The following is a 13,761-nucleotide window of genomic DNA, read 5'->3' on the forward strand; positions in this document are numbered from 1 at the left end:
AATTGGGATCTCAGCCTTTCTTTCCTAAAAGAAGCCAGGATATCAGCTTCAACAATATGGCTGGGTGTTTCACACTCCCACAACCCCTTTGTGTATAGAAGTGCCTCCCATTCTCACTTTTAAATGCACTAACAGTTTTCACTTGTGTCCTCTGGCTCATGGTTCACTGTTGGCTCTCAAGAAGTCTGCCAGGTTGACTTTAATATCTTTAAGGATATACTTGTATAAGGGCTATCTCTTCATAATTTTCTATATAAGATTTAAAAAAACACATCTGATATTGCACATCTTCTCTAATGAAAACAGTAGCAGAACATGACAGAATTGGCCTCAAACAATCCCCTACCCAGATTTTTGGGGGAAATAAAAATGAATTTACAATCAGCTTCTCTTGTAATTCCTTCAGCCAGGAAATGCAGGACATTCTCTTCAGCCCTATGATGCATCTGGTTGTTTCAGAATATATCTTCCACATTTCTCTAGATCTCCACACTGCCACTCAATGTCATTAGCCATCTATGACAAGATTTTTTTTTCCAGTAGATTCCTCAAGAATAAAGAAAGGACTTGAGTCAACCAGACGTTATGCTGGAGACCAGCTAGTCGGAAAGTGATGGACCCTATGCAGGTGACAAGGAAAACATTAACAGGATGATTAGTGAAATCCAAATACAAGGTCTAAAGACTAGCAAAAAGGTCAAAAGCCAGAAGAGAGACAAATCATACAATACCCAAGACAAGATCCAGAAATCATGGTCAAAAGACAATCCCAAAGTCCATAAACCAAGAAGCAGTCGAGGGAGACTTGCTGGGGTATCAACTATGTAGCTCACCAAGTGAGACCCAATACTTAGCAAGGTTGGCACCGAGCACAGGGTTTAAGTAGGCTGGAGATGGAAGGCGTGGTGATGAAAGAGTACTGGGATTGGCTAATGAAGTCTGGCAGCTCTACACCTCTGAGTAGATGAGGTAGGCCGTGGCGGTATGGGTGCCCTCTGGTGGCTGGATGCTGGTACTGTAACACCAAATGCATCCTCAACCTGTCCCCAATTACCTGGTCAGTGCTCTGTGAGCTGCAGAGGCCAGTGATGCTGCATAGTCAGAAAGAACCGCATCTGTTCTCCCTGCATCAACCTAGCTGCTGTCTTCACTATGTGGAATGAAGGGGAGAGGGAGTGCCTGCCTGTGAGGACAGGATTTCTGCACCTCTTGTTTGCTGGTATAAGTCGGCAGTCAAGGACTGATGTTTCCAAATTGGTCTAACACACAGAAAAATAACCAAGATTTGCTTGATTTGGAAATAATTGCATAAATCCACAAGGAATCTTAAAAAAAAAGGCATTCAAAAACACATGCTTCAGCTGCCCTCCCCCACCCCCCCTCACTGACACCCACATGGTTTAATTTCCTTGAACAGATTTACTTTGGGGCAAAATAAAACATAGCAGGATAAAAAAAAATACTCTAAATTCCATGCATGTCTCATCTTTTTTTTACCATGAAAGTAATCTGTGCAACGATCAGACTGGAGATAATGAAATTTTGGGGAGAAAAAAAGTAGTTATAATCAGGAGACAGCAGGCGGCCTCTTGCTAAGCAGGCAATTGCTAGTCAGACACCTGCAGAGCAAATACAGCATGCTGCAAGTCCACAGTGCTCCTCTCTCTGTATGCGGTAAGACAAAGGCATGCCGCCCCCTACCTCAAACGCATGGTGCTCTATCGTTACAATGACGTCCCGGAACAGGATTTTGCTTGTCAGAGTGTAACCGTGGTAGACGACAGGTTCCCGATCAGGCCCATCCCAACAGTCTATCTCCAGGCACCGGCAGCCTTTCCTCAGAGCACTGGGCATCGGGACAAAAAGGAATAAAAAACATCACAAGCGAAGGATAAAGTAGGGAGCTGAGCAGAGAAAAAAAAACTTACTGTAATACAGAGCTTATCCTTTCCAGTGCAGGTGTTCTGAGTCAAACAGCACCTAAAGAGTTATTTTAATACTTGCGGTATTAGAGGCACTTTGAAAAGCTTCCTTCAACCTCTGCACCCTGGATGCCAGGGGATGCTGACACAGACAAGAAGCTGTTCCTGACTTTTTTTTTGGGAGATTTGCCTAAACGTAGCAGAAATGGCTTCACACATACAGCAATCTCCCTACCCAGAGTTTTGAAAGATTTCATATGAATCCACAATACACTTTCTCTTGTAGTGGTTTACAGAAAAAAAAAAGATGATAAGAGGACATCCCTCCTGGATTTTAATTTTGGCATCATTAGCTCTTCTCTCACTTTAATACATCTTTAACCATCATTGATTTTGTCACTTATAATACTAATAGGTCAATGTTAAGAGTATCTTTTTTACATATTGAGTTACTAAGAGTGAGTACACCATTGTGGCATGTACTGTACTGTACTTTTGGGCCTCTGTCCATCTCCATTATCTTAACGTGCTTTTTTATTTCACATTATATGGTAATATCCTAAATTGAAATTATGATAACATGATAACTTACAGCTGTACAGTACAGCAGTTTTCATCCCAAAGGATCTTGAAATACTTTCACATACAGTACAGGAGAGGACCCATTTCATACACCAGCAGATCAGTGATGGAGTAAAAAATAACATTTAGTTTCATTAAGGGGAAAATCTGGGGAGCTTAAACACCCCTTTTCTTATTAACAATGCTATGACCATCATTATAGAAAGAATCTTTAATGTTGCATTTGTGGGACATCAGCTCCTACAGTACAGTGCTCTGTGTCATCACACTGGAGCACAGGTTTAGAAATTCTGATCCAGAGAGAAAAGTTCTGTCTAGTGGGTCACCAACAACACCTGCTGCAGCAACATCGTTTTCCTGCAAAGTCTAGCCGCACTCACGCTTATGTTAACACTGTTATGTACACTAAGCCAAGAAACTGTTTTATTATAACAGCATACACAATTCAGCTCACTCTTAGGCCGGTACTGGAGAAACTGGCCCAAGGCCCTCTTTCAATAATCAGTGGAACACATCATGGTACAGGCCAATAGTGTGGAGCAGTGGCTAGGGACTTGAACATGGACGGTTGTGGGTTCAAATTCCAGGTGAGACACTGCTGTTGAACACTAGAGCCGGGTATTTCACTTGAATCTTTCCAGTAAAATGCCGATTTTACTGCCCAGACCATTTGTCAATGTAAGACAGGGAACTGGAAAATGTATACCCGCTGTCTCTCACAGCCCTTAACCTGGGTCGCCAATATCTTTCTGTTATTGGTTGGTTGTCAGTGTTTTACACAGGAGCAATCTTTCATGGCTAGAAAGGAGTTGGAACCTGGCCAGAGTTTTGTCAGCTTTCCCAAAGGCAGAACAGTGGAGAGAAATAGACAGTAACACTCCCTGAGTTCACCAGAATGTGTCTTTCATGACTGCATTAGCTTTGTAATGAAGCTTACAAATATGAGATCCACTTCATAGAAACAGCAGCAAAACTGCACAGCATTAGTGCTTAGCTTTGATCCTCTAATTGATTGTACTTATAGGCTTAGTCATAAATACAGTAATATAATTTTCAGTTCAGTTTATTTTGTCATATGCACAAGTGCAATGAAATGCTTATTTACATGTATTCTCCGATACAAAGACATTAAGGAATCACCAAAACAAACACAGAACAGCAGCAGCAACAACAAGCAACTTTAAAAAAGTCAGCACAAGCAGTGTGAGAAGAGCCTTTTACTGCTACTACTAGTTTTGAGTCAGTCCTTTATTTTGTCTTCGGAAGCCAGGGGTGTCAGACTCATTTGCTTTGGTGGGCCATACTTGGTTTATCCAGTATTTACTTCAAACAGGTCATTTATTATACAGTATATATATAATCAAAATACTAGGAAAAATATCACAATTCTTAAGCAGTCACTCATCTATACTTCTACAGTATGTGCTGTGCACTCTCCAGGTTAGGTTCAAAAGATTTCAAAGTCACATCAATCCTACATCTTCTAGCATATTGACATTTTTAAGAGCAAGCAGTAGCTGCTAAGAATAATGGGATATAAGTATTAATTTATGACCACCTCCCACTACTAGAAAAAAAGACTAATCTAAATCAGGCCCTGGTCTTGAAGAGCCCTAATTTAGTTATTCTTATAGCTGACCCTAAATTATCCATCATTCAAAGATCAGGAACACTTATTTAAGCAATTGATCAATTAAAGAGGTAATGATTCCATAAAGGGAACATTGGTCCTTGAGGGCTAAAGGATGTTCTGCATTTTGTTCCAAGACTCTAAGTTATCTAATAGAACTCACTACCCATGTAATTGTTCATGGTTACATTGTTTCAGGTCCTTAGAATTTGAGGATTCAAAGGCTACCTTTTGTTCACACCAGTGATTTCAAGTTGAATTTAAGTATTAAGAACATTTACCCATGTACTGTAGAAATGATTCTACAATCTACAAAATTCATCCTACTTGAATAGAATAAATGTTACATCAATAAAGATGGGTGAACCAGTTCCAGAGGTGACCATGCATGCCCTGGTCATGACATTACCTCTAATACAGGTTATCGTATTCTCCTCTGTTCATAAATTCTAATCGGATTTTCATGGTGCTGATGAAAAGGCTGTCCTTGACAACTCTGATCATTCCCCCCCCCCCCACCGTCATGAGCTGTAGATGCTTCTCTTAGACAACCCATTCTTCAGTGCCTTCCAAACTCCTCATTTTGGTATGTCCAGGTTCTCAGCTATGGGTTCTTTTACTTTCAGCTTTAGAGTTGCCTGCTATTCTTTAACAGAATAGTTTATTTTTTTAATTCTACTTGACTGATAACTAAAGACCATCATGGATGACCCACTGAGCAAACGGGAAGATGAACCCTATGCGGTAACTTAGGGGGTCTGGGGATGAGGGCGAAGATTCAGAGGGTATGAGGGCTAGGCGAGATCCAAATCAAGTTCCGAGGTTTGTAACAAAAGGTCAGCAAGTAGGTTCCCAGTCCGGGAGAAAGTAAGGCAAGATCCGTGATACAAAAAGTGAAGGTCAACAAGAGGGCTTCCAATCCAAAAAGGGCAAGACAGTAGACATGGCCAAAGGAAAGTTCTGAGGTTTGCAACAAGGCAAGGTAGAAGCTTTAAAGAACAACCAATGCCACACAAGGAACAGAGGCTTCTGGAGGGTTTAAGTATTGTGCGAGGGAGAAGGTGTGCTCATTGGTGGAGTGTCGTGGTTGGTGGATTGGCAGGAGCCTTGTCGTTTAGCAGAAGTGCTCAGAAGTGGGATTAGCACGAGTGCGCTTCCGTGTGAGAATGTGGTGGGATGAAGTTGTGACAAAGACTGAAGCCAAAACAAAACAAGTTCTTGTTCCCTGCTCTTTAATGAGTGTCTAATTACCAAACAACACCTGACAAATGATCAAACCAAAGAGGTTCAAAACTCTATTTCTTTAAAATACCCAAGAGGCTAGAATTGAATTGACATTTTTAAGAATATGATACTTATTAATTGTACATATCAGTCATGATTTGCTCGAGAAATGTAGTTTTTTAACAGTAATTTGAAAAAAAAGAAAGTCAGATCCTAATCTCACCCACTTCTGTTCTTACTTTGCATGTCTCTCTCACCCAACCTGCCACAACAGAAATGACAAGCCAAAGTAAAACAGATGCATTCTTCATACAGAGTCATTTTGAAATTTATTTTAAAATTGCGTTTTAATATTTCTGTTTTGTACTCAGATTGTTATATTTATTTAACTTGTATGTTTGAACCTGTACTATAACTTTTTTTAAAAACTTAATGCTTCTGCTTCATGCATTCTTAAAATTAAAATAACATTTTGTGAAAGATGCTATAGAAATAAATCAATACCATTCGTCGTAACTTGCAACTGTCTCAAAGAATCTTCACAAAGTGAATCGATTAAGCTATTTAGGGAGATTACAGTTATTCTGAATTTTTTTTTAATTTTTGAAACATTAACAGCTCAATGTTTTTTTTGACAGAAAAAAAGATGTCCCAGACCTTGTTAATAATGTGTAACATAAATTTATTTTTGTAAGTATAAGTCACCACTGCTAGCATATCTAGCTAAAAATCTGAATGACAGAAGATAAAAAAACAAGGACAGAGACTGAATCCAAGGACTTAAATTGGTAAGCACCCTGTGAAAGACTCATTAACTAAGTAAACTGCATTCACAAGAATAACAAAGAAAGCTGTATTTCACAAGCTGGGAGCATGGCGTCCCCAGAGTCTAAGGGCAATAAAACTCATTTTCTGCTACAATCAGCCTGTTTTAGGTTGTTCTTTTCAATTAGGAAGGTTCTTTGAAATCTGGCATGTGAAGTTATGGCAGAGCAGATGAAAAGGCTGTAGTGAGAGGGAGTTAACACACTCATCTACTTTACATTTTCTTTTATTCTTTGCTTTGATTATGGAGTAGAGAGTGGCAAGGTTAATGGGTTAACACTTTAGAAATAGAAAATATGAAGCAATAATTACACCCTTATAACTCATGGCTAATGTACCTTCAAAAATCCAGACTAGACACTCTACCTTGGAGCTCTCACCAATACATCGGGGTGAAAAACTTAAATGAATGGACTATAAATATTTACATAATTACAATGAGCTGACAGTGAGGGCATATGATAAATCTGGAATTGATCTAATCTAGCCTTTGCAAATAAAGTGAATTTTTCGAGCTCTTGCTTAGTTGTTTATTTGATATAAACAATTTTTCCGCATTATTAACCAGCTATTGCCCATGGTGTGTTTTATACAGTAAATGTCCACACCACACAACTCTCTATTAGAATTCAAGAAAAGGAAAGAGTCTATCATGTTAAAAAGTGTTGGTTTGGGAGACGGATTCTTCTCTGTCAGTGATAACAAAGCACTATGTAATGAAAGCATTCTTTTAGGACTCTATGCAGACGACACAATCCGGGGATGAGTGGGGAAAACACGCGGAAAAAGCATGCGGGAGTCGGGAATGAAAACAGGGGGCGTGTCCATGGTGCGCTGGTGTTCTGGGAAGGTGTGGCCGAGGCAAACAATCCAGGAATAAGTCCAAGGTAGAATCCAAAAGGAGGCAAAAGTCCAAAGCCAGGCAGTCCATCCAAGACAAACATGGTTAAAAACAGGAACTGGGTCGGGACCAGCTTCTGGGAAAAATGGGCCTGGACTTAGTATATGCATGTAGGTGTCTATGTCTGTCCTGTGATGGATTTGCCTCCTGTTCAGGGTGTTCCCTGTCTTGTGCCTGTTGTTTGCCGGGATAGATTCTGGCTCTCCCACGACCCTTTATTGCATTGAGCAGTTAGAAAATAGATTAATGGTAATTTCATGAGATTGACTCTAATGAAAGCTTTTACTGAAGTCGTCACTGCACTACAAACTAGGGACACTGTTTTTGAAAATAACAATACTGCTCCAAAAGCAGTGATGATGCCCTTTAACCATCCATCGAGGTTAACTCCCTGGTAGTTCGGTTGCCCAGATGTAACAGAGGTCATCCACTGAGCCAATTACAGATGTGACATCAACCCCCTCTGAAGTCCGGACACTGTAGAGCTCTGCTGTGGCAGAGGAGCTAGTTTTGTGTCACAGCGTAATTCTCCCCTGGCTACAGAGTGACCGGGATTGAATCCCAGCAGGGGCAGAGCACAGCCTTACTACAGGACACTGCTGTCGTGTATAATTCTTCTGTAGCAGAGTTGTCTGATAACTAGGGAGTATTGCAGTGCGTGCCCGGAACCCGTGATGAGAGTCTTCAATTTATCAGCCCTAGACTCTCATTAATAGGTTTATCAAAAGCGCAATGCTTCCCATGTGCAATTTTAGAACCAATATCCCCACTGTCAAACGTCTTGTACTTTTCCTTCTTTATATTCTACCATTCTACTGACAGCCTATTTTGTAGGTCTTGAATGCATCTCAGTCACTTTTTCACTAGCAGAAACAAATAAAAAGATCAGAATAGAAAAAAATAATCCATCCTGCTGACTGAAATGCTTCATACTTACACATCTGTGAGTTCGTTGAAGTGTTCATTCTGCTCACAGCAGGGATACTGTGTGATAGTAAACAGAATACAAAGACTAGGTAGATAGAACAGGCTGTTCTACACTGAATCAGCAGTGAACACTGCATTAACAGTGACTGCAGTCTTGGGTCTTGGTATAATGGTTAAAAATTACATTTTAACCTCTTGGTGTTTTAAACAGAAGTTCAAGAGAAGGCTAAATTTCTAAAATCACCTGCTCCCAGTCTCTGACACAGCCATATCTTGCCGCTAAGCGTCCCTTCTGTGCCTCTTTCTCACACTCCTCCCCATCTTCACCCTCGTAGCAGCTCCCTGGCTCATTCCTCATGAAGAGAGGTGGGTCCTGGCAGCCTGCCATTCCATCAGCCAGGTGAGTGACACCAAATAATCTTTTATTTGTTAAATAATGCAACTTTAAACTGTTTTGTCTCTGCATCAAATTAATTAGTTTAATGCAGCTGTTTTGACAGTTACACTATGACAGTAGTTTTTGACCACACTATTAAGTATGTACTGTACTGTAGTTGCATCTCTCCACTAGTACAAGGTCACGCTGTCTGAGAAAGCTTTCTTTAAGTATCCCTCTTTTAACTAATCTATTTTATGTATTCAATGCTTGTTCGCTTCCATGAACTGAGAACATATTTATTTAACACCTGAATCTTTAGCAATTGGAACTAATTTCAAAGATTTAAAATCTAGCAAGGATTCCTGCAGTATTAAAATATGTTCTCTGAGCAGAGCTAATATATTTACAACAAAACACTCTGCACAAACAGGCAAGAATGAAATGTTGGGCAGCTGCAAAAATTATATTATCTGGGGGGAGTTCATTTTAATGAGTCAGGGCTTTGAAAAACCTGTTGTTGTTAAATCTGCAAGAGTACTAAAAAGAATTTTCTGGGTATTCTACTGTACACACATAATGTACCTACTGCAGGTATGAGACAACACATTACAGACCCTACACTCATCTCTCAACAAAATCTTTTCCTTTTTTTTTCCGTATCTATGGCAACTGACTGCCACTCTAGTCGTGGATGGAGGTTGAGATACCCCTTGGAATATCCAATATATTGAAAAATCAGATATAAGTCTCTCTGAACCCGGCTGTATGTACACAGTTCGCAAAAGTGACTTTTCGGTAAAGGTAGGCTATGATCTACCATGTAAAACACCCACATTTAAATTCATAGGTACAAAATGAAGCAAAAAATTGTTAGAAGCTTAATAGGGCTCATGAAGGTTAGACCAGATGTCTCCCAGCTCTTGGGCTATACAGTAGGTTTGACTCTCGTAAGCACGTTGTGATGTCTGCTTGTTCTGAAGCTGCTTTTGGTGTTTCGTTTGTCAGTGTGGGTGTCGTCCTGCTTTGTGCCGTGTGCCCAGAAAGCCACCACTCTTACCAGGAATAAAGGGATTTCTAAAAATAATACAGTTTACATACAGTACCAGTGAGAACGCTAGCTCATGCAGCGCTAGTACCGCTGTGACTGGCTGAGACACCACTCAGTCTGCCAGTTATTCAGTCACTGAAGCAGGACAACTATCAAAACCCCCAGACTCCTATCAAGCCCTAATTAGTTATTAAGTAATTCACCAGCAGGTATGCATAGTCATCAGGTAATTTCTTAAATCTTGACCTGTTTTTCACGGCTTGCTTGTTTTTCATGGTTTACTTACCTTTTTGTCTTCAACCATGTCTCTCACTATCTCCCCGAAACTTGGCTGTCTGGTCTGTGTTTTGACCCTTACACCCCATGACCTCGATTGAACTGACTTTTGTGTTTTGACCCTGCCTGCTCATTGGGTTTGTATTGGGATTTTCCCTATACTTCTTCTCTGTTCTGCTTGTCTGACCATATCTTTAGCCAGTTAGTTTAGTCTGCTCTGCTCAGGGCTTACTCTTGGATTTCGTCCCTGTCTCCAGACTGCTGCTCATACCAGCTTAGGTAGCAGGTCTCACAGTAATAGATGGATTTTACAAACTATTTAATTGATGGCTTAATAACCTACAAGACCAACAAAAAAAATCAACACGCTGTAAACCTGCCAGGTGAAAAGTCTTTGTTGGCTCATGATTCCCTGTTGTCAAATGTTTGCATAACTTCAAATTAAGATACGTAATAAGGATTCTGAGAATGTGAAAACATTACAGTAATGGAAAGATATTGTTTACAGGCATTCACTTAGATAGTTGTCCCTCTGATCTAAGAAATAATACTGTTAATCTATAGGGGGAAAGCATGCAATAAAAATGTAAATTCTTCATTTTTTATGGCATAATTATTGTGTCTCTATTCGGCATTGTTTATTTTTTTAAACTATTGTAATAGTTTCCCTGAGTAGAGGCAACATTCATATAATCAAATCTGTTAATAGCTCTGAAACTGTGGAGCTCCTCTTTGTTTCTCACTGCATTATGAATCATCCTGAGGGCGTACCTTACATAGGCAAATAAATGACTTCGTCCCAGAAGCTGGTCCCCTGTGAGGTAAGTGTTATGAGAAGATGATATGAAGTAGTGGCACAGAGGTTGCTCCATATCCTGGTAGACAGTAGTGTGCTCCTTGTTAAAGATCGAGCAATCCTTTGACTCCATGAACCTGAGGAATCCTTCAAACGTCATGGTTCTCTCCTGCCGAGCTGCAAGAGCAATATCAAAAGTGAAGCGATGAATGCCAAAATAGAAACGAGTAGATAAAAAGTCAATAAAAAAGAATGATCAAGTAACTAAAGATTTAAAGTTAATATATTTATCACACTCTCAAACCAGAGCCAATTTTCACAGAAGCAAAATATTCCACCAGTTTGTCATTGTATTAAAGGGAACGATTAGTGAAACTATAACCAAAACAACCTGTCTCAAATATAGAAAAAGTCCAGGTACAACATACAGTAATTGAACTTCTCTGGGCATCGAATTTTGACATGTTCCTCAAACCTAAAAGTTTGAGTGGGAAGAAGTCAACACCATTGTTGAAAGCTCTTGTAAGTGAATAAGATTTAATAATGCTCGCTTACATCTTTTGTTCCAACCGACACAGTTTTGGGATGTAATAACCGTGAGGTACGACGTACCATCCTGGCTCCAGAGAGTTTCCGAAAAAACTTTTTACGACAGGAGCAAAAAACCAACCGTCCTAAAGCTGACTTTAGCCCCAAATTCCAGCACTGACCTTAAAAATTGTCCAAGCAGTGTGTAAATGCTAACCCTAACCCCACCTGGTGTGTCAAGGGAGAATTTCCGCGATCTATATCTGAGGCTCTCTGGGCATTCGATTTTGACATGTTCCCCAAACCTAAAGGTATGAGTGGGAAACAATTTCAAAGACATTTCATATAGAATATTGCAATTAAATGAGATTCAATAATACTTGGTGACAACTTTTGATTCCACCGACTCAGTTTTGGGATGCATCTAGTGCGCGATACATTGCTCCACCCAGGCCCCAGAGAGTTTCTGAAAAAAACAATTCAGAAAGGACTACAAAACCACCTGTCCTAAAACTGACTTAGGCCCCAAAATCCAGCACTGACCTTTAAAATTGTCTAAGTAATGTGTGAATGCTAACCCTAACCCTACCTGGGGTTCAAGTGAGCGTTTACGCGATCTATATCTGAGGCTCTCTGGGCATCCGATTTTGACATGTTCCCCAAGCCTAAAGGTATGAGTGTGAAATAATCAAGACCTTTGATCAATGCTCTTGCAATTAAATGAGATTCAATAATGCTTGGAGACAACTTTTGATCCCACCGATTCAGTTTCGGGATACAACTACCTCTTGGTACACTGCGCCGCCCAGGCCCCAGAGAGTTTATGAAAAAAACATATCAGATAGGACTACAAAATGTCCTGTCCTAAAACTGACTTGAGCCCCAAAGTCCAGCACTGAGCTTAAACGATTGTCAAAGCAGTGTGTTAATGCCAATCCTAACCCTACCTGGGGTGTCAAGTGAGTATTTCCGCAATCTACACTGTATCTGAGGCTCTCTGGGCATCAGATTTTGACATGTTCCCCAAACCTAAAGGTATGAGTGGGAAACAACCAAGACAATTGATCAAAGCTCTTCCAAGTAAATGAGATTCAATAATGCTTGGTTACATCTCATGATCCGACCGACATAGTTTTTGGGATACAATCAGCGTGCGGTGTACTGCGCCATGCAGACCCCAGAGAGTCTCCGAAAAAAAATGTTCAGAAAGGAGCAAAAAAACAGTCGTCCTAAACCTGACTTGGGTCCCAAAATCTGGTGCTGAGCATTAAAATTGTCTACTAAATGTACAGTAGTGTGTGAATGCTAGACATAACCTTTACTTGGGGTGTCAACTGAGCACTTCTGTGATCTATTGTAGGTGTGTAAATGGTCTGAATATAGCAGGTAAACATTAAGGGTTACTTTGTAGAGATTCAAGGAGTCACAGGACAGTCCAATGATGGTTTGAGATGAGTTTAAGTGTAACGAAAATGGGCTCTTCCGGAGAACACTGAAGAAGACACACATAGGGTGTATCTCCCACAGCATCCCGCATTGCAACAGTTTTACAGGTTTATATACTGTAGTTTCAGTCCAGCCATGTTGTTGCCATGAATGGGGGTTTGAGAGTCCACATTCTACTTATGGTCCAGTGGCTCTTCTTGAAAATGTTGCCCCACCTTTCATCTATTGCTGTGGTGTCACGTACAACAGATGATGTCTGCTCCAAAATGAACTATACCTACAGTAGGTCAGGAGACCAGGTCAATGACCCCTGGCCAGAGCCAGATATCCACAACTGTTTAGCTTTATCTGCAAAATGCACAGCTATGTCCTCCCTGGACTTAATGTACTGGCGTGGGTGATGGGTTAAGGGTCCATAATATCAGAGAACACAACAAAATAAATTGTAAACAAGTTTACCTTGAATAGGTACAGTATGGTACCAAGTTTAAAAAAAAAACATTATGGCCCTCAAAAACCTGAGCATATCAATTCTTCAGCTCACTCCCCACAAAAACAAATGCAGCAAAATAAATAATAAAAGAGGGTTTCTTTTAGCATTGTACTGTAATTCCTCACTTATTCCAGCCTCCTTGCTTGATGGATTATTTTCCAAGTCATTTGAGTTTGTCCTCTGGTTTTCTTTTACTTCTCATTCCCCAGTCATCACAGTAACCGTCCTGGAGTTCCTTTTAGCAAATACAAGCAATTCTCTACAGTTACACCGGCTTGATGGAAATCTCCTGCGATGTGTGATTTGGGGCTCTCATCAAACTCATCAGTACTCATCACACTCCATTATAAGGCTTTGTAAACATCTGCATAATGTCACGGCCGACATTCCTCCCCTAGAGGGCTCTCCACTACTTCTGTCATTATTTCCGTGATTGTTGCTATGTTAGCCAGGTGTTGCCTGTTATGCCTACCACTATTTAAAGTCCAGCTCCTCCAGTCCTCGGGGCTCAACATTAGGGTACGGATGTCGTGAGGCCCGCCTAGCACCAGGATACCCTACGTCCGTCTCCTGAGGTCATAGGCCTCATCCCCGACACCTCCCGTTTCCTGAGCCCGGGGTCTGGAGGATCTCGCCCCGTCATCCTCCATGTTTTCCGTGTGTTCATGTTTTCCCCCTTCCCGGGGATTTTAACCTTGTTGTGTCAAAGGATGGATTTATTGTTGATGAACTCCTGGACTGTGCCCTGACCTACCTTGGACCTGCTTGGATTTGGACGCCATTC

The 13,761-nt window shown here is 40.7% G+C and overlaps 1 protein-coding gene across 5 annotated transcripts in view; it reads right to left on the reverse strand.

The window, feature by feature from the left end:
* The window catches only part of LOC148655270 (1-phosphatidylinositol 4,5-bisphosphate phosphodiesterase zeta-1-like), a 69,400-nt gene that overhangs the window by 49,867 nt on the left and 5,772 nt on the right, over positions 1-13,761 (reverse strand). For all 5 annotated transcript variants that reach the window (XM_088645670.1, XM_088645672.1, XM_088645669.1 and 2 more), the window contains 2 exons: positions 10,486-10,687; positions 1,702-1,846 (listed from right to left, as the gene is read on the reverse strand). In XM_088645670.1, coding sequence (XP_088501796.1) covers positions 1,702-1,846; positions 10,486-10,687 — 347 coding nt within the window. The remainder of the gene's footprint in view (positions 1-1,701; positions 1,847-10,485; positions 10,688-13,761) is intronic.

The sequence above is a fragment of the Lepisosteus platostomus genome, chromosome 9, assembly GCF_059453375.1.
Source record: "Lepisosteus platostomus isolate fLepPlt1 chromosome 9, fLepPlt1.hap1, whole genome shotgun sequence".
NCBI classification, from domain to species: Eukaryota; Metazoa; Chordata; class Actinopteri; order Semionotiformes; family Lepisosteidae; genus Lepisosteus; species Lepisosteus platostomus.